Source organism: Pristiophorus japonicus, chromosome 27 (genome assembly GCF_044704955.1).
Source record: "Pristiophorus japonicus isolate sPriJap1 chromosome 27, sPriJap1.hap1, whole genome shotgun sequence".
Lineage (NCBI taxonomy): Eukaryota > Metazoa > Chordata > Chondrichthyes > Pristiophoridae > Pristiophorus > Pristiophorus japonicus.
Window position 1 is genome coordinate 2,170,677 of NC_092003.1, and position 21,634 is coordinate 2,192,310.

At 54.8% G+C, this 21,634-nt stretch overlaps 1 protein-coding gene across 1 annotated transcript; it reads right to left on the bottom strand.

The window, feature by feature from the left end:
• Window positions 1-3,807: 3,807 nt before the first annotated feature.
• Window positions 3,808-12,671, bottom strand: LOC139239519 (neuronal PAS domain-containing protein 4-like). Its single transcript, XM_070868323.1, has 8 exons — window positions 12,447-12,671; window positions 11,999-12,153; window positions 11,414-11,516; window positions 11,047-11,296; window positions 8,783-8,892; window positions 8,524-8,659; window positions 5,705-7,017; window positions 3,808-3,891 (listed from the first exon to the last, which is right to left on the bottom strand). Exons 1-8 carry the CDS (start codon window positions 12,619-12,621, stop codon window positions 3,863-3,865), a joined length of 2,271 nt encoding a protein of 756 aa, XP_070724424.1. The 5' UTR covers window positions 12,622-12,671; the 3' UTR covers window positions 3,808-3,862.
• Window positions 12,672-21,634: the final 8,963 nt, after the last annotated feature.

Consider the following 21,634-nt stretch of genomic DNA (forward strand, 5'->3'; position numbering starts at 1 on the left):
CAGCCGCTCCAACAGCACTCAGCGAGCGGCGGATTGGGAGATGACCTGGAGAGTTCAGGACGTGGTCAGTGTGAGAGACAGGGCTGCATTTAAACGGCAATCTGGCTCGCCAAACGCTCCATCGATCCGAGCTTTACTGGAAACACAGGGGATACAAACCTGGAGCGTCAATAAGCTAATTGTTTAATAGCAAGAGGTCAGTGAGTAACTATCAACCTTCCTGCCTCTCCTAGCCAATGCTCCGATTCCCCCTCCCGTCTCCCCGTCTCCCACCCAGCTCTAAAACAGCTTGGATTGCACGCTGCGTTTCCTCGCTGTCTCTCAGCCCACAAAGTGTGTCGGCAATTCGACTGCAGACTGAATCGCAGCCCAATCTGAACCCGCCCTCACACAATGTTCCCACACAGTTTCCAGCAAGGGGTGCGCCAGGCAGTGATCGGGAACAGGAACCCTGGCTGATTTCTCCTTCTGATCCCCCCTCTCCCAGCCCCCTCCCCCCCCCCCCCAATTGCAGGGTCAGCTGTATCCCTACTGCTCCCCCCGGGTCTGATCAACTATCAGCACAGGCTAGGAACGGAGCCTATGCCTCTCTGGGAAAGCCGCACTGTCGGAGGGGCAGTACTGAGGGAGTGCCGCATTGTCGGAGGGGCAGTACTGAGGGAGCACCGCACTGTCGGAGGGGCAGTACTGAGGGAGCGCCGCACTGTCGGAGGGGCAGTACTGAGGGAGCACCGCACTGTCGGAGGGGCAGCACTGAGGGAGCGCCGCACTGTCGGAGGGGCAGTACTGAGGGAGCGCCGCACTGTCGGAGGGGCAGTACTGAGGGAGCACCGCACTGTCGGAGGGATGGTACTGAGGGAGCGCCGCACTGTCGGAGGGGCAGTACTGAGGGAGCACCGCACTGTCGGAGGGATGGTACTGAGGGAGCGCCGCACTGTCGGAGGGGCAGTACTGAGGGAGTGCCGCACTGTCGGAGGGGCAGTACTGAGGGAGCGCCGCACTGTCGGAGGGGCAGTACTGAGGGAGTGCCGCACTGTCGGAGGTGCCGTCTTTCAGATGAGACGTTAAACCGAGGCCCCGTCTGCCCTCTCGGGTGGATGTAAAAGATCCCGGGGCCACTATTGGAAGAAGAGCAGGGGGAGTTCTCCCCGGTGTCCTGGTGCCAATATTTATCCCTCGACCAACATCACTGAAACAGATGATCTGGTCATTCTAGCAAAGCAGCATAACTAAGACCGCCTATTACCATCTCTGTATCATCGCCTGTCTCCGCCCCCTGCCTCAGCTGATCTGCTGCTGAAGCCCTCATCCGTGCCCTTGTTACCTATATTAATGATTTGGAAGAAAGGACCGAGTGTAACGTAGACAAGTTTGCTGACGATACAAAGATGGGAGGAAAAGCAATGTGTGAGGAGGACACAAAAAATCTGCAAAAAGACACAGACGGGCTAAGTGAGTGGGCAAAAATTTGTCAGATGGAGTATAATGTTGGAAAGTGTGAGGTCATGCACTTTGGCAGAAAAAAATCAAAGAGCAAGTTATTATTTAAACGGAGAAAGATTGCAAAGTGCCGCAGTACAGCGGGACCTGGGGGTTACTTGTGCATGAAACACAAAAGGATAGTATGCAGGTGCAGCAAGTGATCAGGAAGGCCAATGGTATCTTGGCCTTTATTGCAAAGGGGATGGAGTATAAAAGCAGGGAAGTCTTGCTCCAGTTATACAGGGTATTGGTGAGGCCACACCTGGAGTACTGCGTGCAGTTTTGGTTTCCATATTTACGAAAGGATATACTTGCTTTGGAGGCAGTTCAGAGAAGGTTCACTCGGTTGATTCTGGAGATGAGGGGGTTGACTTATGAGGAAAGGTTGAGGAGGTTGGGCCTCTACTCATTGGAATTCAGAAGAATGGGAGGGGGTCTTATCGTAACGTATAAGATTATGAGGGGGCTTGACAAGGTGGATGCAGAGAGGATGTTTCCACTGATGGGGGAGACTAGAACTAGGGGGCATAATCTTAGAATAAGGGGCCGCCCATTTAAAACTGAGATGAGGAGGAATTTCTTCTCTCTGAGGGTTGTAAATCTGTGGAATTCGCTGCCTCAGAGAGCTGTGGAGGCTGGGTCATTGAATAAATTTAAACTCCTGTTCCTATTTCTTATGTTCTTGTGTTCTTATGTACCTCCAGACTTGACTATTGCAACGCACTTCTGGCCAGCCTCCCACATTCTACCCAACGTAAACTAGAGGTGATCCAAAACTCGACTCACCCGTGTCCTAACTCACACCAAGTCCCGCTCACCCATCACCCCCTGTGCTCGCTGACCTACACTAGCTCCCGGCTAAACAACGCCTTGATTTCAAAATTCTCATCCTTGTTTTCAAATCCCTCCATGGCCCCTCCCTATCTCTGTAACCCCCTCCAGCCCCTACACCCCTCGCTATCTCTGTAATCCCCTCCAGCCCCACAACCCCCCGAGATGTCTGCGATCCTCTAATTCTGCCCTCCTGAGCATCCCCTGATTATAATCGCTCCACCATCGGTGGCCGTGCCTTCTGTTGCCTGGGCCCCAAGCTCTGGAACTCCCTCCCTAAACCCCTCCGCCTCTCTCTCCTCCTTCAAGACGCTCCTTAAAACCGACCTCTGACCCAGCTTTTGGTCACCTGCGCTAATTTCTCCTTATGCGGCTCGATGTCAAATTTTTTTAAGAACGTCAGAAATAAGAGCAGGAGCCATGGCTGATCCGATCATGGACTCAGCTCCACTTCCCCGCCCGCTCCCCATAATCCTTCACTCCCTTATCGTTCAAACATCTGTCCATCTCCACCTTAAATATATTCAATGACCCAGCCTCCACAGCTCTCTGGGGCAGAGAATTCCACAGATTTACAACCCTCTGAGAGAAGAAATTCCTCATCTCCATTTTAAATCTTATAACAGTCCTGTGAGATGCCTGGGATCGTTTCGTGACGTTAAAGGCGCTGTATAATTACAAGTTGTTATCGCATTGCTGTGTGTGGGAGCTTGCTGTGCGCAAATTGGTGTTTCCCACATTACAACAGTGACTGCACTTCAATAAAAGTACTTCATTGGCTGTGAAACGCTTTGTGACGTCCTGAGCAGGTGAAAGGCAATGTAGAAATGGGGCGAGTCTTTAGAGCGAGCAAAAGAAATAATCTGGATCTCTGATTTGAAATTGCACTCTTTAATATAAATATTTTTGCATTACAGTAAGATGTACAACACTTAAAGAACGTACACACAAAAACACAGTTTCACAATGTACGTTTTCTGAGCTTATCAAAAATGCATTTGTTAATAAATACAGCCATTACTATATATATGTACATACATATATAATCTTTCTGTGCGGAAATACGCGGTAAACAGGATTCAATCCTTATACTTAATCGTAGAGAGTCCTACGTTGGCAATGATGACACGTGAATAGTACATTCAGAATGTGTCATTTGTACAGTACGCATATATCAAAAAGAAGTTTTCCCTCTCTTACTTACAATTTGGATAGTCACTACAAGTGATACAGTTTCGTCTGTAAGTAATTCTTACAATACCCTTCTCCATAGCAACATCATTCGAATTAGAGTTTGATTGTTACATCGACAGCTCGCACCCTATACTTAATGTTACAAAAAGGAAGGGTTTTTTTTGTTTTAAATATGTAAAACACCCTCCGCCCCCCTCCCCTCCCCCCCCCCCCCGACCCCATGCAGTGCGTTGTGAGTAGAGAATTAAGAGCTTGAAACAATGTTCCGAAGCTCACAAAGATTTATCTTCGATCGGCGTATCTTCACAAAATATGACAATATGCCATACCCGATGAAGTAAGTCACAGACTTATTTCAGAATGAGGGTTCACCTCCACTTCCATCTGTCGGGGAGAAAGAGAGAGAGAGAGAGAGAGAGAGAAACAGATGGTTAGTATCACAATCATTCTGTCCCGTCACACATTAAGTAAACCCCCCTTAAGTCTGCCAACCCTCTATTCACCCAGTGCAAACTGTTCAGCGTTCACAGATATTAATTACTGGTCGCTACAGCGCCACCCCTGGTGGGAGGGTGTAATTACGACGTGACGTTTACATAGCCATTTTACATTGTCGCTGCAGACACTATTTTCCGCCATTATAAATTTATAATGGGGAAGAAACTGCGCACAGATTTTTAAGCTATTGGTAAGTCAGATATAAATGTCAAGCCTCCGCGTGAAATTCTGCAATTATTACTCGAGACAGTGAGCAAACAGTTTTCAAACTATCTTTCCCAACTTAAAAGAAAAACTTTAAAAAAGCTACAGAAAAGGTTAACGATCCCGGGAAGGGGGATGGTCACATTCTGAGGGGGCTGCCCCGGGGGATGGGGGAGGGGGTGCACCTGCTTCTGCAACCTCAGAACACCTTGAACTAGCGGCTGGGAAAGTGCATACTTGGACGAGGGGGTGGGGGGGGGGGGTTAGATTTTTTTGTTTTCCAAAGAATTAAAATTGTGACCATCCCATTCCAAACAGATCAAATCCCTTCGCTCGAGAAGACGGCCATTCAGACTGGAGTTATACTGCTAGCAGTGCCAACACAAATCGGCCGTCCCAGGAGCACCTCACAGCTTTTAGGGGAGTTAATCGGGTAGCTGGAGAGAAAGTGTTTCCTCCGGTGTGGGGGGAGTCCAGAACAAGGGGGCGTCACCTTACCATTAGAGCCTGGCAGTTCAGGGTGATGTCAGGAAACACTTCTTCACACAAAGGGCCCTGGGAATCGGGAACTCTCTCCCCCAAAAAGCTGTTGAGGCCGGGGGTCAGTTGGAAATGTCATAAACTGAAATGGAAAGATTTTTGTTGGGTAAATGTATTAAGGGTTACAGAACCAAGTCGTGTGGATGGGGTTAAGATACAGATAAGCCGCAATCTGATTGCACAGCCTCGAGGGGCTGAAAGGCCTCCTCCTGGGTCTATGTCAATGGATGAATGGCCTACTCCTGGGTCTGTGTCAATGGGCTGAATGGCCTACTCCTGGGTCTGTGTCAATGGGCTGACTGGCCTACTCCTGGTCCTATGTCAATGGGCTGAATGGCCTACTCCTGGTCCTATATCAATGGGCTGAATGGCCTTCTCCTGGGTCTATGTCAATGGGCTGACTGGCCTACTCCTGGGTCTGTGTCAATGGGCTGAATGGCCTACTCCTGGGTCTGTGTCAATGGGCTGAATGGCCTTCTCCTGGGTCTATGTCAATGGGCCGAATGGCCTACTCCTGGGTCTATGTCAATGGGCTGAATGGCCTTCTCCTGGGTCTATGTCAATGGGCCGAATGGCCTACTCCTGGGTCTATGTCAATGGGCTGAATGGCCTTCTCCTGGGTCTATGTCAATGGGCTGAATGGCCTACTCCTGGGTCTATGTCAATGGGCTGAATGGCCTTCTCCTGGGTCTATGTCAATGGGCTGAATGGCCTACTCCTGGGTCTATGTCCATGGGCCGAATGGCCTACTCCTGGGTCTATGTCAATGGGCTGAATGGCCTTCTCCTGGGTCTATGTCAATGGGCTGAATGGCCTACTCCTGGGTCTATGTCAATGGGCTGAATGGCCTTCTCCTGGGTCTATGTCAATGGGCTGAATGGCCTCTTCCTGCTCCAGGTTTGATCTGTTAATTGACGGGCTGCTCTTGCGAAGAGAGAGACGATGATGGACCTACCTTGATGGAAGTACTCATGACCGTGACTTTGGAGTTGATACAACTCATCGTTAAACCCATCACAGGGGGACCTTGAAGCGTACACCTCAAATACAGTTTCGTACGAAGCCAATTCTTCGAGGAAGGATTGTTCTTCCGGAGATAGGTCTGTGGCGGGCCGGGAGTCCATGCTGAGTGGCGCTCCCGCCCGATCGGAGTCCAGGCTGATGGGACATCCAGAACTCCCAGCCGGCTGGTGGGAGGCGGGATCCGGGCTGCTTCCGGGAATGGTCGGAGTGCCCAGGTCCTTCAAAATGTTCTCGATCTCGTCGACGTCGTCCGTCGCTGCCGCTGCTGCCGCTGCTTTGTTGTTGTTGTTGTTGCCTTCCTCCTCCCGGCCAAAGTCGGCCATGGGGAAGTCTACGCTCCTCCACTGCTTGAGGGCTTGGAAGTCCGGGAGGGGGGACTTGGCGGGGAGGGAGGAGCAGCGGGAGACACAGCCATGCTTGGCGGGGTCCTGCTGGGGGTCGGCGAGGGGCGTGTCCGAGAAGGCCTCCTCCTGCCCGCCGGCCCAGGGGTAGCCGAGGCGCTCGGCCAGGGCATCGATGTGGCCGCGCTCCTTCTCTTCCAGGTAGCCGAAGTAGCAGCTGGCGGGCAGCTTGATGGGCGAGGCCTCGGGGGTGAGGATGCCCTCGGGGGCGCTGGGCACGTGGATGTAGAGGGGCCCCCGGGGCTCGGGCAGACCCGCCAGGCCGCAGCCCGGGCTGTCGGGCGAGGGGGGCAGCTTCTCGTACAGCCCGCCCCGCGGCTCGGCCGGGTAGTAGAGCTCGGCGGCCGTCTGGCCGAAGGGGTCGCGGCCGGCGAAGAGGAAGCCGGCCGGCGGCAGCTGCGGGGTGCGGGGTGGGGTGGTGGTGGTGGTGGCGGCGCAGTCCGCCCCGAACAGGCAGTCGCTGTAGGCCAGCTCCGGCAACTTGGCCACCCGCCTGGGGCCCGCCTCATCCTCCAGCCGTGCCGGCCCCCCTCGGCCCAGCAGCCGGGACGTAGTGGCCGCCGCTGCCTCCTCGCGCTCTTCCTCTCCCCCCGCCGCTGGCGCCCGCGTTGGGACCTCCCCGTAGTCCAGCCCGCAGAGCCCGCTGAAGTCGAAGGAGTGGGCCGAGACCCCGCTGGTGGGGGTGCTGGACACGGGGGTGAAGACAGTGTCGGGGCTGGACAGATAGTCGGGCGACTGCAGGGCCTCCGGGTGGGTCGCCGGAGCTGGGAGAGCGTAGGGGAAGAGTGGGGTGTCCTCTTCCTCCTCCATCAGCTGCTGACGCAGGCACCAGGCTTCTGCCTCGCTGCAAAACACAAATAATCATCTGCCGTGAGCATCACTTTACAGACAGAGGCGCAGCGTGCAAAAGCAGAGAAGCTATCGCTAAACCCTGCTTCAAACACTTGTAATGTGTACGCCTGCGCGTTTGCTCACGGGTTTGAAGGGGCCGCTCTTTGATTTCTGCCTGCGCTTCAGTCCCCACGCTCCTGATCTTTGGGCACCCTGTGCGGAGGGGAGCGGGCAGGGTCCGAGGGCCTCCTCGTGGGACTGCTCCAGGGCCTGGCCAAGGGGGGGGCCATCGGCCGGTCCAGGCAGCGGGCGGGCGAGGGGAGTCGTTCAGCCCGACTGCCTGCCTCTCTTCCGCGGTTACATCCTGAGCCAGGGTGTCCCTGGAGATGGAGCACGCGGTGTCCACCGGTACGCTCGCGGCCTTCCGCGAGAGGTGGGCGCCGGAGGGACTGGAGTGCACCATCACCCCCCGAGAACAGGATTTTAATTTGACCAGTTACGGTTCCTTTAAAGTTTATTTGTTAATTTGTGGGTTCGAGTGTCCCTTTAATAACTCGGCTTTATTTGTTAATTAAAATAGTTGTGGAGCTGTTGAGTTGGGAGGGGCGTAGCCAGTCACATGATGTTCACAAGACTCAATAAAACCCCGGCCAGTTGGGTTCGGGGGATCCACGATGGGGCAGGTGGTTGTGAGCCTGGTGGATGAACTGGTAATGTGTCATGTGATTGTTCAACCTTTGTTAATAAACCAACTAGTTCTTAATAGCAATGTGTTGCTATGAATTCTTCAGCAAAGAACCCATGAAGCGAATACATTGCAACACTGGTTATCCCCAGCTGGAGTATTGTGGCCAATTCTGGGCACCGTACTTTAGGGAGGATGTGAAGGCCCTGGAGAGGGTCCAGGGGGAGAGTGACCAGAATGGTCCTGGGGGGATGAGGGACTTCAGTGAGGTGGGGAGACTGGAGAAGCCGGGGTTGTTCCCCGTGGAGCAGAGAAGGTTAAGGGGGAGATTTGATCGAGGTGTTCACAATCACGGGGGGGGGGGGTTTGACGGAGTGAATCAGGAGGGACTGTTCCCGGGGGGGGGCAGGAGGGCCGGTAACCAGAGGGACACGGATTGACGATAATCGGCGATGGAACCAGAGGGGGAGACGAGGAGAATGTTTTTACGCAGCGAGTTGTTGTGATCGGGAACGCGCTGCCTGAAAGGGCGGTGGGAGCAGATTCAATCGTGACTTTCAAACCGGGAATGGGATCAATACTGGGACAGGAGAAATGTGCCGGGGCTGTGGGGAAAGAGCAGGGGGGGGGAGTGGGACTGATTGGATCGCTCTGTCACAGAGCCGGCACAGCACGGGCTCGAGGGGCCCCAATGGGATCCTCCTGTTCCTATGTTCCTATGTCCGAGGGCTGAATGTCCTCCTACCGTTGCTGTGTTTTATTGCAGTCCCTCAATGATTGGAGGTGCAGTGAAGGTGACGGCTGTGTGTTCCCAGCGAGGGTCCCAGTGCTCACCTTGCCGTGTAGTTGCAGCACAGAACTGGCGCCTCGCCACAGTCCACCTGAGCCACGATGTAGAGCCAGACCCACAGAGCTTCCTTGGACTGCAGTCGGACAATCATCTCTACCCTGGCTTCACTCGCTCCGCTCACTGAAACACGAGAGAAGGGGGGGGGGGGGTACACATTAAAACTCACGTCCCAGGAATGGTAGGCAATGATCAGAGACACAGACGGAGGAGATGGAAGATGAGAGTGCCTCTCTCAATACTCACACAAGTGATAGTGCTGAGCTGAAGCATGCGAGAGATCCTGAGGATGGAGAAGGTTGTACCATGACTTGCCAACGAGCTCGTTCTGTTGGTAGCCCAGATAGTAGCTAACACTGCGGGGAGACAGGACAGTGGTTGTTAGTGACAGGTGAGAAACACACACACACACACACACACACACAGACAATGCCCCATGGCCCCTGTGAAAGGACTGTTAACCCCTGACCCTCGCACATGTGCCCAAGGACCAGTGTGGCTCTGTGTGGTACTGAGGCTGGTGACCGGTGGTGTCGAGGGCAACAAGCTCATTCTGTCGAGGGGAGGGGACGAGGGGAACTGGGGGCAAAAGGCAAAGGGAGTGAAAGGACGCATTTGGAACTGAGATAGAACCGGGTTTGCAGAGAGGGGCCAAGGAGGGACAAGAGGAAGTTAAAAGGGAACACGTTCACTAACTCTCTCTGTCTCTCTCTCTCTCTGTGTGTCTCTCTCTCTCTCCCTCTATTGAAGTCAATTTCTCCCTCTCCGTGTCTCTCCCGCTCTCTCTGTCTATTTGTACCTGGGAAGAGTGTGTGTGTGTTTGGGGATACAGGATGGGCCGGGTGTGTGTGTGTTTCAGGGTACAGGATGGGACGGGTGTGTGTTTGGGGATATGGGACGGGACAGGACAGGTGTGTGTGTGTTTGGGGATACAGGATGGGATGGGTGTGTGTTTGGGGATATGGGACGGGACAGGACAGGTGTGTATTTGGGAATACGGTATGGGTGTGTGTGGGGATACAGGATGGGCCGGGTGTGTGTGTGTTTGGGGTACAGGATGGGACGGGTGTGTGTGTGTTTGGGGTACAGGATGGGACGGGTGTGTGTGTGTTCGGGGTACAGGATGGGACGGGTGTGTGTGTGTTTGGGGATACAGGATGGGACGGGTGTGTGTGTGTTCGGGGTACAGGATGGGACGGGTGTGTGTGTGTTTGGGGTACAGGATGGGATGGGTGTGTGTTTGGGGATATGGGATGGGACAGGACAGGTGTGTGTGTGTTTGGGGATACAGGATGGGATGGGTGTGTGTTTGGGGATACAGGATGGGCCGGGTGTGTGTGTGTTTCAGGGTACAGGATGGGACGGGTGTGTGTTTGGGGATATGGGACGGGACAGGACAGGTGTGTGTGTTTGGGGATACAGGATGGGATGGGTGTGTGTTTGGGGATATGGGATGGGACAGGACAGGTGTGTATTTGGGGATACGGTATGGGTGTGTGTGGGGATACAGGATGGGCCGGGTGTGTGTGTGTTTGGGGTACAGGATGGGACGGGTGTGTGTGTGTTTGGGATACAGGATGGGACAAGTGTGTGTGTGTGTTTGGGGATACAGGATGGGACGGGTGTGTGTGTGTTTGGGGTACAGGATGGGACGGGTGTGTGTGTGTTTGGGGATACAGGATGGGACGGGTGTGTGTGTGTTTGGGGTACAGGATGGGACGGGTGTGTGTGTGTGTTTGAGGATACAGGATGGGACGGGTGTGTGTGTGTTTGGGATACAGGATGGGATGGGTGTGTGTGTGTTTGGGAATACAGGATGGGACAAGTGTGTGTGTGTTTGGGGATACAGGATGGGACGGGTGTGTGTGTGTTTGGGGATACAGGATGGGACGGGTGTGTGTGTGTTTGGGGTACAGGATGGGACGGGTGTGTGTGTGTTTGGGGATACAGGATGGGACGGGTGTGTGTGTGTTTGGGGATACAGGATGGGACGGGTGTGTGTGTGTTTGGGATACAGGATGGGACAAGTGTGTGTGTGTGTTTGGGGATACAGGATGGGACGGGTGTGTGTGTGTTTGGGGTACAGGATGGGACGGGTGTGTGTGTGTTTGGGGATACAGGATGGGACGGGTGTGTGTGTGTTTGGGGTACAGGATGGGACGGGTGTGTGTGTGTGTTTGAGGATACAGGATGGGACGGGTGTGTGTGTGTTTGGGATACAGGATGGGATGGGTGTGTGTGTGTTTGGGGATACAGGATGGGACAAGTGTGTGTGTGTTTGGGGATACAGGATGGGACGGGTGTGTGTGTGTTTGGGGATACAGGATGGGACGGGTGTGTGTGTGTTTGGGGTACAGGATGGGACGGGTGTGTGTGTGTTTGGGGTACAGGATGGGACGGGTGTGTGTGTGTTTGGGGATACAGGATGGGACGGGTGTGTGTGTGTTTGGGGTACAGGATGGGACGGGTGTGTGTGTGCTTGGGGTACAGGTGTGTGACTGGCCGCTCACCTGTCAGACAGCTCCATGAACATCATGTCCTTCGAATGTTGACTCTCGAAGAATCCCAGGAAGAGGTGATTGTCGAATAGCCTAGGCCGGGTGTCCAGTGGGGCACAGAAGGCGATGAAGATAGGTTTGGAGGACCAGTAGGCTCCCGGTGGGGGTGGGTGGTATCGGCCCTGGATCAGCACCATCTTGTTGCCAGCACTCTGCCTCCTCACCGAGCGAGACGTGTTAAACCGGCAGCGGAACAGGCGCTCTAGCAAGAAGAAGAGGAGGAGAAATGGTGAGCATGTGCCGGGGTGCCGGGCCTGAAATCTGGGTTAGAGACACCCCAGGGTTGGGGGGGGGGGTGTAGGGCAGAGCCCTTACTCACCGGTGTCTGCGGGAGAGTGAAACATTAGGTTCCTGCTCAGCACCAAGTGGTCCAGGGAGTCGGTAATATCATAAATACTGTCGCCCTGGGCGACCAGGTCCACCTGCAAGCATAGCAAGATCCCAATTTAGGACAGAGCAAAAAAAAATGGCAACTCAGAGCACGGCAAGATCCCAAGTTAGCGCACAGCAAGATCCCAATTTAGGACAGAGCAAAAAAATGCCAACTCAGAGCACGGCAAGATCCCAAGGTAGCGCACAGCAAGATCCCAATTTAGGACAGAGCAAAAAAAAAAGGCAACTCAGAGCACGGCAAGATCCCAAGTTAGCGCACAGCAAGATACCAATTTAGGACAGAGCAAAAGAAATGCCAAATCAGAGCACGGCAAGATCCCAAGTTAGCGCACAGCAAGATCCCAATTTAGGACAGAGCAAAAGAAATGCCAACTCAGAGCACGGCAAGATCCCAAGTTAGCGCACAGCAAGATCCCAATTTAGGACAGAGCAAAAGAAATGCCAACTCAGAGCACGGCAAGATCCCAAGTCCGCGCACAGCAAGATCCCAGACCCCGGCCGCCACACTCACCAGCGAATGGCCCAAGTGCTCCGCCACGTTGTCCGACACGTAGATGAGTTTGCCGTCGCTGCTCAGGGCGACCAGGAAGCCGGGCAGAGCCTGCATAAAGTCGGCCAGCTCGGGGGCCGAGATCAGAGGGAGGAGAGCCGCTTCGACACCTGCACCTGGAGGGAGGGAGAGAGGGAGGGAGAGGGGTTAGAGATTGGCGAAAGGCAGCACAAGTATCTCCCAGAGAGTCTCCCCCCCCCCCCCCCCACAGCAGATCGCCCCCACCTCCCCCCTCCCCCCCCCCCAGAGCCACAATTGGACAGAGGGCGACTGACTGGGTGACTCCTGCACGGATTCGATGGGCTGAATGGCCGCCCCTTGTGCTAGGAGAGGTTACATTCAGAGATTGGGACAGCCAGACCCCGGCAGCTGGGCGCTCCCAGAGCTGCTCCCGACTTTCTGCACCTACCTGGGGTGAAGAAGACGGATTTTCTGGTGTAGAGACATGCCAGGGACATAATGTGTAGGTAAGAGAGTCTGGACTTGTCGGCATCCGAGATGGGTAACAGCTCCTTTAGGTTCCTGATCTCTGCGTTAATCTGGTCGCGCCTGGCTTTAGAAGCCCCCTTGGTCGACCTGTACATGATGCTGTCTCTCTGTGTGTCTCCTCTCCCTCTGTCTGCCTCCTCTCTCGGTCTCCTCTCACACACACACTCTCTCTATCTCTGTGTGTGTGTGTGTGTGTGTGTGTTGGTCCACACACTCTGGTGCTGAAACTGGTGCTGGAGGCAGACGCGAAGCTGCCTTTTATAGGCTGGGGGCTGGCCCAGCGAGGCGGGAGCCGCTCGCATCAGTGCAGAGAGGGGAGGGGAAAGGGGGAGGGCAGGGAGAGCTTCTCTCTGTGTGACTAAACACACGCGTCACTCCTTCAGGGAGATGACGCCAGGCCTCCGAGTCTCCCAATTAGGAGAAAAAGCGAGACTCGAGTGATGGGGGAGGGATTAGAGAGAGAGAGAGAGAGGGGGGGGGGGAATAGAGAGAGAGGGGGGATAGATAGAGAGAGATAGAGGAGAGATTAGAGAGAGGGATAGAGAGAGGGGGGAATAGATAGAGAGAGATAGAGGAGAGATTAGAGAGAGGGATAGAGAGAGGGGGGGGAATAGATAGAGAGAGATAGAGGGGGGATTAGAGAGAGAGAGAGAGAGAAGGGGGGGAATAGAGAGAGAGGGGGGAATAGATAGAGAGAGATAGAGGGGGTATTAGAGAGAGAGAGAGAGAGAGAGAGGGGGGGGGGAATAGAGAGAGAGAGGGGGAATAGATATAGAGAGATAGAGGGGGGATTAGAGAGAGAGAGATAGAGGGGAATTGAGAGAGAGGGGGGAATAGATAGAGAGAGATAGAGGGGGTATTAGAGAGAGAGAGGGGGGGGAATAGAGAGAGAGAGGGGGAATAGATAGAGAGAGATAGAGGGGGGATTAGAGAGAGAGAGATAGAGGGGAATTGAGAGAGACGGATAGAGAGAGAGGGATAGAGAGAGAGGGATAGAGAGAGATAGAGGGGGGATTAGAGAGAGAGAGAGGGGGGGTAATAGAGAGAGAGGGGGGAATAGATAGAGAGAGATAGAGGGGATATTAGAGAGAGAGAGAGAGAGGGGGGAATAGAGAGAGAGGGGGAATAGATAGAGAGAGATAGAGGGGGATTAGAGAGAGAGAGATAGAGGGGGGATTAGAGAGAGAGAGAGAGAGAGGGGGGAATAGAGAGCGAGGAGGGATAGATAGAGAGAGATAGAGGAGGGATTAGAGAGAGGGATAGAGAGAGATGGGGGGATTAGAGAAAGAGAGAGAGATAAGGGGAATAGAGAGAGACAGAGAGAGATAGGGGGAATAGAGAGAGAGGGATAGAGAGAGATGGAGGGGGGATTAGAGAGAGAGAGGGGGGGGAATAGAGAGAGAGGGGGATAGATAGAGAGAGATAGAGGGGGGATTAGAGAGAGAGGGGGGAATAGATAGAGAGAGAGATAGGGGGAATAGAGAGAGAGGGATAGAGAGAGAGGGGGGAATAGATAGAGATAGAGGGGGGATTAGAGAGAGAGGGATAGAGAGGGATAGAGATAGAGGGGAGATTAGAGAGAGAGGGGGAATAGAGAGAGGGGGAATAGATAGAGAGAGATAGAGGGGGGATTAGAGAGAGAGAGAGAGAAATAGGGGGAATAGAGAGAGAGAGGGGGAATAGATAGGGAGAGTTAGAGGGGGGATTAGAGAGAGATGGATAGAGAGAGATAGAGGGGGGATTAGAGAGAGAGAGAGATAGGGGGAATAGAGAGAGACAGAGAGAGAGATAGGGGGAATAGAGAGAGAGGGATGGAGAGAGATAGAGGGGGGATTTTAGAGAGAGAGAGGGATAGAGATAGAGGGGGGATTAGAGAGAGGGGGGAATAAGAGAGAGGGATAGAGAGGGAGAGGGATAGAAAAAGAGAGAGAGAGAGAGAGCCAGACAGAGAGAGACGGAGATAGAGAGAGAGAGATAGATAGATAGAGAGCGAGAGAGAGGGATAGCGATAGAGAGATAGAGAGGGAGTAGAAAGCGAGAGACAGAGGGAGAGACAGACGGAGAGAGAGAGTGGGATAGAGAGAGATAAAGAGGGGGGAATAGAGAGACACAGAGAGTGGGAGAGAGAGAGAAAGAGAGAGAGACAGAGAGACAGACAGAGAGAGAGAGGGAGAGAGATAGAGATAGAGAGAGAGTCGCAGACAGAGAGAGAGAGAGACAGAGAGAGAGATAGAGACGCAGACAAAGAGAGCGAGAGACAGAGAGAGAGAGAGAGGGAGAGAGAGAGAGAGACGCAGACAGAGAGAGAGAGAGAGAGAGACAGAGAGACAGAGAGAGAGAGACAGACAGAGAGGGAGACAGAGAGAGAGAGAAACAGACAGAGAGAGAGAGTGGGTCAGATTGTGCGGACGAGGGGGGTGGGGGAACACTAATGATTCTGATCAGTTTTCAGCACGGCAACCTGTGGACAGCAGCGCTATCGGACACCGCTCAGCCAGTGTGGAGGGGCGAGAGGGAGGGAGAGAGAGAGGGAGGGAGAGGGGGAGGGAGGGAGAGAGGGATGGAGGGAGAGGGGGAGGGAGAGAGGGGGGAGGGAGAGAGGGGGAGGGAGAGAGGGATGGAGGGAGAGGGGAGGGAGAGAGGGAGGGCGAGAGGGATGGAGGGAGAGGGGGATGGAGGGAGAGGGGGAGGGAGAGAGGAGGGAGGGAGAGAGGGGGAGGGAGAGAGGGATGGAGGGAGAGAGGGATGGAGGGAGAGGGGAGGGAGAGAGGGAGGGAGAGGGGGAGGGAGGGAGAGAGGGATGGATGGAGGAGAGGAGGGAAAGAGGGAGAAAGAGGGGATAGAGGGAGGGAGAGGGAGGGAGATAGGGGGGAGATGGAGGGATGGAGGAGAGGGAGGGGAGAGAGAGGAGAGAGAGGGAGGGAGCGAGGGAGGGAGAGAGAGAGAGGAAGAGGGGATGGAGGGAGAGAGAGAGGGAGGGAGAGGGGGAGGACGGGAGGAGAGGGAGGGAGGGGAGGCAGGGCCGGTGAGGATAAGCCCGGGTTCCCTCCCGCTCACACAGCCTGTGTTCTGGGTTATTTGGAGCCGGAGCGGCGGCTGGGCAGGGACCTGTGGGCGACAGGAGGAGAGCTTGGCGGAGGACGTTCTCATTGCAGCAACACAGCCCGGTCCCGAGAGATTCACAACCCGGGGGCTCCCGTATCAACCCCGCGGCCAAACGCATAGCTCCCCCTCCCAGCAACACACAATGGTGATGTTGCGGTGAAGTGTTTCCCTCTGAGGCCAACAGGTCGGCAGTGAGCGGAATTTCAATCCACATTGTGTCCTTTATATTTCACTCAATCTGGATCCTTTAATCGCAGGGTATCCTCAATCAATACATCAGCTAGAACAGAGAGAGAGAGACAGAGAGAGAGAGAGTGAAGGAGAGAGAGACAGAGAGAGAGAGACAGAGAGAGAGAATGACAGAGAGGCGGAGAGAGGGAGAGACAGAGAGAGAGAGAGTGAAGGAGAGAGAGAAATAATGAGAGAGAGAGACAGAGAGAGAAAGAGACAGAGAGAGAGATAGAGGCAAAGAGAGAGAGGGAGGGGGAGAGAAGAGAGAAAGAGACAAAAAGAGAGAGGGAGACAGACAGAGGGACAGAGAGACAGACAGACAGAGAGAGAGAGAGACAGAGAGAGACAAAGAGAAAGAGGGAGACAGAGAGAGAGAGAGAGAGAAAAGAGAGTTGGTGTGTGTGGGACCATTAGCCCAGTGAGAGTCTGTGTGTGTGCGGGACTGTACCCCAGTGAGAGTCAGTGTGTGTGGGACTGTACACCAGTGAGAGTTTGTGTGTGTGTGGGACTGTACCCCAGTGAGAGTCAGTGTGTGTGGGACCCGTACCCCAGTGAGAGTCAGTGTGTGTGGGACTGTACCCTAGTGAGAGTCAGTGTGTGTGGGACTGTACCCCAGTGAGAGTCGGTGTGTGTGGGACCCGTACCCCAGTGAGAGTCAGTGTGTGTGGGACTGTACCCCAGTGAGAGTTTGTGTGTGTGTGGGACTGTACCCCAGTGAGAGTCAGTGTGTGTGGGACCCGTACCCCAGTGAGAGTCAGTGTGTGTGGGACTGTACCCCAGTGAGAGTCGGTGTGTGTGGGACCCGTACCCCAGTGAGAGTCAGTGTGTGTGGGACCCGTACCCCAGTGAGAGTCAGTGTGTGTGTGGGACCAGTACCCCAGTGAGAGTCAGTGTATGTGGGACCAGTACCCCAGTGAGAGTCAGTGTGTGTGGGACCCGTACCCCAGTGAGAGTCAGTGTGTGTAGGAACCGTACCCCAGTGAGAGTCAGTGTGTGTGGGATCCGTACCCCAGTGAGAGTCAGTGTGTGTGGGACCCGTACCCCAGTGAGAGTCAGTGTGTGTGTGGGACCAATACCCCAGTGAGAGTCAGTGTATGTGGGACCAGTACCCCAGTGAGAGTCAGTGTGTATGGGACCCGTACCCCAGTGAGAGTCAGTGTGTGTGTGGGACCAGTAACCCAGTGAGAGTCAGTGTGTGTGGGACCCGTACCCCAGTGAGAGTCAGTGTGTGTGGGACCCGTACCCCAGTGAGAGTCAGTGTGTATGGGACCCGTACCCCAGTGAGAGTCGGTATGATCAGGGGAGCAAGGAGCGAGGGGAACCAACGATAAAATTCTCTTCCTTTCCTTATTTGAAGGGCTGGTGCTGAATAAAACCAAAACAGATTCTCAGTGGCTGGGCTGTCGTCACATCAAATTGAATTTGAGGTGATGGCATGCGTGGTTGCTTAGCAACGGAGGTGATAGTTCTCTCACTCAGCTTCCCTGTCTAGGTTTTACCAAAGACAGTCATTTAGAATCAAACAGAAGGGAAGCTGTTGTCCCCTCTCCGATCTCACTGGGGTACATTCCCCCTCCCCTGAAGGTGCTGACTCTCACTGGGGTACATTACCCCTCCCCTGAAGGTGCTGACTCTCACTGGGGTACGTTCCCCCTCCCCTGAAGGTGCTGACTCTCACTGGGGTACGTTCCCCCTCCCCTGAAGGTGCTGACTCTCACTGGGGTACATTACCCCTCCCCTGAAGGTGCTGACTCTCACTGGGGTACGTTCCCCCTCCCCTGAAGGTGCTGACTCTCACTGGGGTACATTCCCCCTCCCCTGAAGGTGCTGACTCTCACTGGGGTACGTTCCCCCTCCCCTGAAGGTGCTGACTCTCACTGGGGTACATTCCCCCTCCCCTGAAGGTGCTGACTCTCACTGGGGTACATTCCCCCTCCCCTGAAGGTGCTGACTCTCACTGGGGTACATTCCCCCTCCCCTGAAGGTGCTGACTCTCACTGGGGTACATTACCCCTCCCCTGAAGGTGCTGACTCTCACTGGGGTACATTCCCCCTCCCCTGAAGGTGCTGACTCTCACTGGGGTACATTCCCCCTCCCCTGAAGGTGCTGACTCTCACTGGGCTGCAGGTCCCCTCCTTAACCAGGGCGTTGTAACACTCCCTCTACAAGAACAACACCTTGCATTTATATAGCACCTGTACCATAGTAAAACGTCACAGGAACGTAATTCAGACACATATTCGACACTAAGGAGATATTGGGACAGGCGACCAAAAGCTGGGTCAGAGAGGTCGGTTTTAAGGAGCGTCTTAAAGGTGGAGAGAGAGGCGGAGAGGTTTAGGGAGGGAGTTCCAGAGCTTGGGGCCCAGGCAGCTGAAGGCACGGCCACCGATGATGGAGTGATGGGAATCGGGGGATGGGCAAGAGGGCAGAATTGGAGGGGCGCAGAGATCTCGGAGTCTTGTAGGGCTGGAGATTACAGAGATAGGGAGGGGTGTAGGGCTGGAGGAGATTATAGAGATAGGGAGGGTTGTAGGGCTGGAAGAGGTTACAGAGATAAGGAGGGGTGTAGGGGCTGGAGGTTACAGAGATAGGGAGGGGTGTAGGGCTGGAGGAGTTTACTGAGATAGGGAGCGGTGTAGGGCTGGAGGAGGTTACAGGGATAGGGCGGGCTGCAGGGGCTGGAGGAGATTACAGAGATAGGGAGGGGTGTAGGGGCTGGAGGAGGTTACAGAGATAGGGAGGGGTGTAGGGGCTGGAGGAGGTTACAGAGATAGGGAGGGGTGTAGGGGCTGGAGGAGGTTACCGAGATAGGGAGGTTTGTAGGGCTGGAAGAGGTTACAGAGATAAGGAGGGGTGTAGGGGCTGGAGGTTACAGAGCTAGGGAGGGGTGTAGGGGCTGGAGGGGGTTACTGAGATAGGGAGGTTTGTAGGGCTGGAAGAGGTTACAGAGATAAGGAGGGGTGTAGGGGCTGGAGGTTACAGAGATAGGGAGGGGTGTAGGGGCTGGAGGGGGTTACTGAGATAGGGAGGGGTGTAGGGGCTGGAGGAGGTTACAGAGGTAAGGAGGGGCATAGGTGTTGGAGGAGGTTATAAAGATCGGGAGGGGTGTAGGGGCTGGTGATGGTTACAGAGATAGGGAAGGGTGTAGGTGTGAGGATGGAGAATTTTTAAATTGAGGTGTTGCCGGACCGGGAGCCAATGTAGGTCAGCGAGCACAGGGGGTGATGGGTGAACGGGACTCGGTGCGAGTTAGGAGATTGGGGGGGGGTGGGGGGGCAGAGGGGATTTGGGGTGAGCTGAATTTATGGAGGGGGGAGTTGGGAGGCCAGCCAGGAGGGTGATGGCTCGAATGATTTGACAATTACTGTTCGTCTGACGGATTGAGAATGAATGGTATGCTCACAGCTTGTCAGACCTGCTCCTTTAAGAACCATCAAGGCTGCACAGCCTGTCTATTTTTAAACTGTCAAAGATTCCAGCCCTACGTCACACACTCGACAAGCTTAAAATAAAACCCTTTTACATTTCTTGAAGCGTTTATCCTCCCCCTAACTCTAAGTGACGCTAAACATACCCAAAACAGGCTCGCTGTGATTTAATGGTTCAGGCTGCACAAAGTAATGCTGTGGCTGTTATCGCCCCCTAGTGTCACTGCCCAGCCGGTGCTGACCCCGGGCATAATGGGTTATTGACAACAATAACTGGCATTTATATGGCATCGAGTGTACGGTTCAGAAACAGGCCACTGGGCCCACCACTCCGTGCCGGGGTTTATGCCCCACCGCTCCGTGCCGGGGTTTATGCCCCACCGCTCCGTGCCGGGGTTTATGTCCCACCGCTCCGTGCCGGGGTTTATGCCCCACCGCTCCGTGCCGGGGTTTATGTCCCACCGCTCCGTGCCGGGGTTTATGCCCCACCGCTCCGTGCCGGGGTTTATGTCCCACCGCTCCGTGCCGGGGTTTATGCCCCACCGCTCCGTGCCGGGGTTTATGTCCCACCGCTCCGTGCCGGGGTTTATGTCCCACCGCTCCGTGCCGGGGTTTATGTCCCACCGCTCCGTGCCGGGGTTTATGTCCCACCGCTCCGTGCCGGGGTTTATGTCCCACCGCTCCGTGCTGGGGTTTATGCCCCACCGCTCCGTGCCGGGGTTTATGTCCCACCGCTCCGTGCCGGGGTTTATGTCCCACCGCTCCGTGCCGGGGTTTATGTCCCACCGTTCTGTGCCGGGGTTTATGAACCACACCAGCCCCTCCCACCCCTCTCCATCTCCCCACCCATCACCCCATCCTTCTATCCCTCTCTCCCCCGTGTGTTTATCCAGCCTCCCCTTAAATACATCGATACTATTCACCTCAACCCCTCCCTGTGGCAGCGAGTTCCACATTCTCACCGCTCTCGGGGTAAAGAAGTTTCTCCTGAATTCCCCATTGGGTTTATCAGTGACTGTCTGATATTGGTGGCCCCCAGTTCTGGTCTCCCCACAAGGGCAGTACTGAGGGAGCGCTGCACTGTCGGAGGGGCAGTACTGAGGGAGCGCCGCACTGTCAGAGGGGCAGTACTGAGGGAGTGCCGCACTGTCGGAGGGGCAGTACTGAGGGAGTGCCGCACTGTCGGAGGGGCAGTACTGAGGGAGCGCCGCACTGTCGGAGGGGCGGTACTGAGGGAGCGCCGCACTGTCGGAGGGGCGGTACTGAGGGAGCGCCGCACTGTCGGAGGGGCAGTACTGAGGGAGCGCAACACTGTCGGAGGGGCGGTACTGAGGGAGTGCAACACTGTCGGAGGGACGGTACTGAGGGAGCGCCGCACTGTCGGAGGGGCAGTACTGAGGGAGTGCAACACTGTCGGAGGGGCGGTACTGAGGGAGCGCCGCACTGTCGGAGGGGCAGTACTGAGGGAGCGCCGCACTGTCGGAGGTGCTGTCTTTCGGATGAGACGTTAAACCGAGGCCCCGTCTGCCCTCTCGGGTGGATGTAAAAGATCCCGGGGTCACTATTGGAAGAAGAGCAGGGGAGTTCTCCCCGGTGTCCTGGGGCCAATATTTATCCCTCGACCAACATTACTAAAACAGATGATCTGCGTCATTATCACATCGCTGTGTGTGGGAGCTTGCTGTGCGCTAATTGGCGTTTCCCACATTACAACAGTGAGCGCACTCCGATAGTACTTCATTGGCTGTGAGGCAGTTTGGGACGTCTGGTGGTGATAGGTGCTATATAAATGCAAGTCTTTCTTTTCTTTCATTCCGTGTGCTAGAGCTACTGGTTCACCCAGCAATATCCTCTACTGAACAACAACCTGTATTTATATAGCGCCTTTAACGTAGTGAAACGTCCCGAGGTGCTTCACAGGAGTGTTATGTAAGTAGTAAATAGGGCAGGTGAGCAAAAGCTGGGTCAGAGGTCGGTTTTAAGAAGGAGAGAGAGGCGGAGAGGTTTAGGGAGGGAGTTCCAGAGCTTGGGGCCCAGGCAGCTGAAGGCACGGCCACCGATGGTGGAACGATTTTAATCAGGGATGGTCAGGGGGGAAGAATTAGAGGAGCGCAGACATCTCAGGGGGTTGTGGGGCTGGAGGAGGTTACAGAGATAGGGAGGGGTGTAGGGCTGGAGGAGGTTACAGAGATAGGGAGGAGCGAGGGCCATGGAGGGATTTAAAAACAAGAATGAGAATTTTGAAATTGAGGCGTTGCTTAACTAGGAGCCAATGTAGGTCAGTGAGCACAGGGGGTGATGGGTGAACGGGACTCGGTACGAGTTAGGACACGGGGCAGT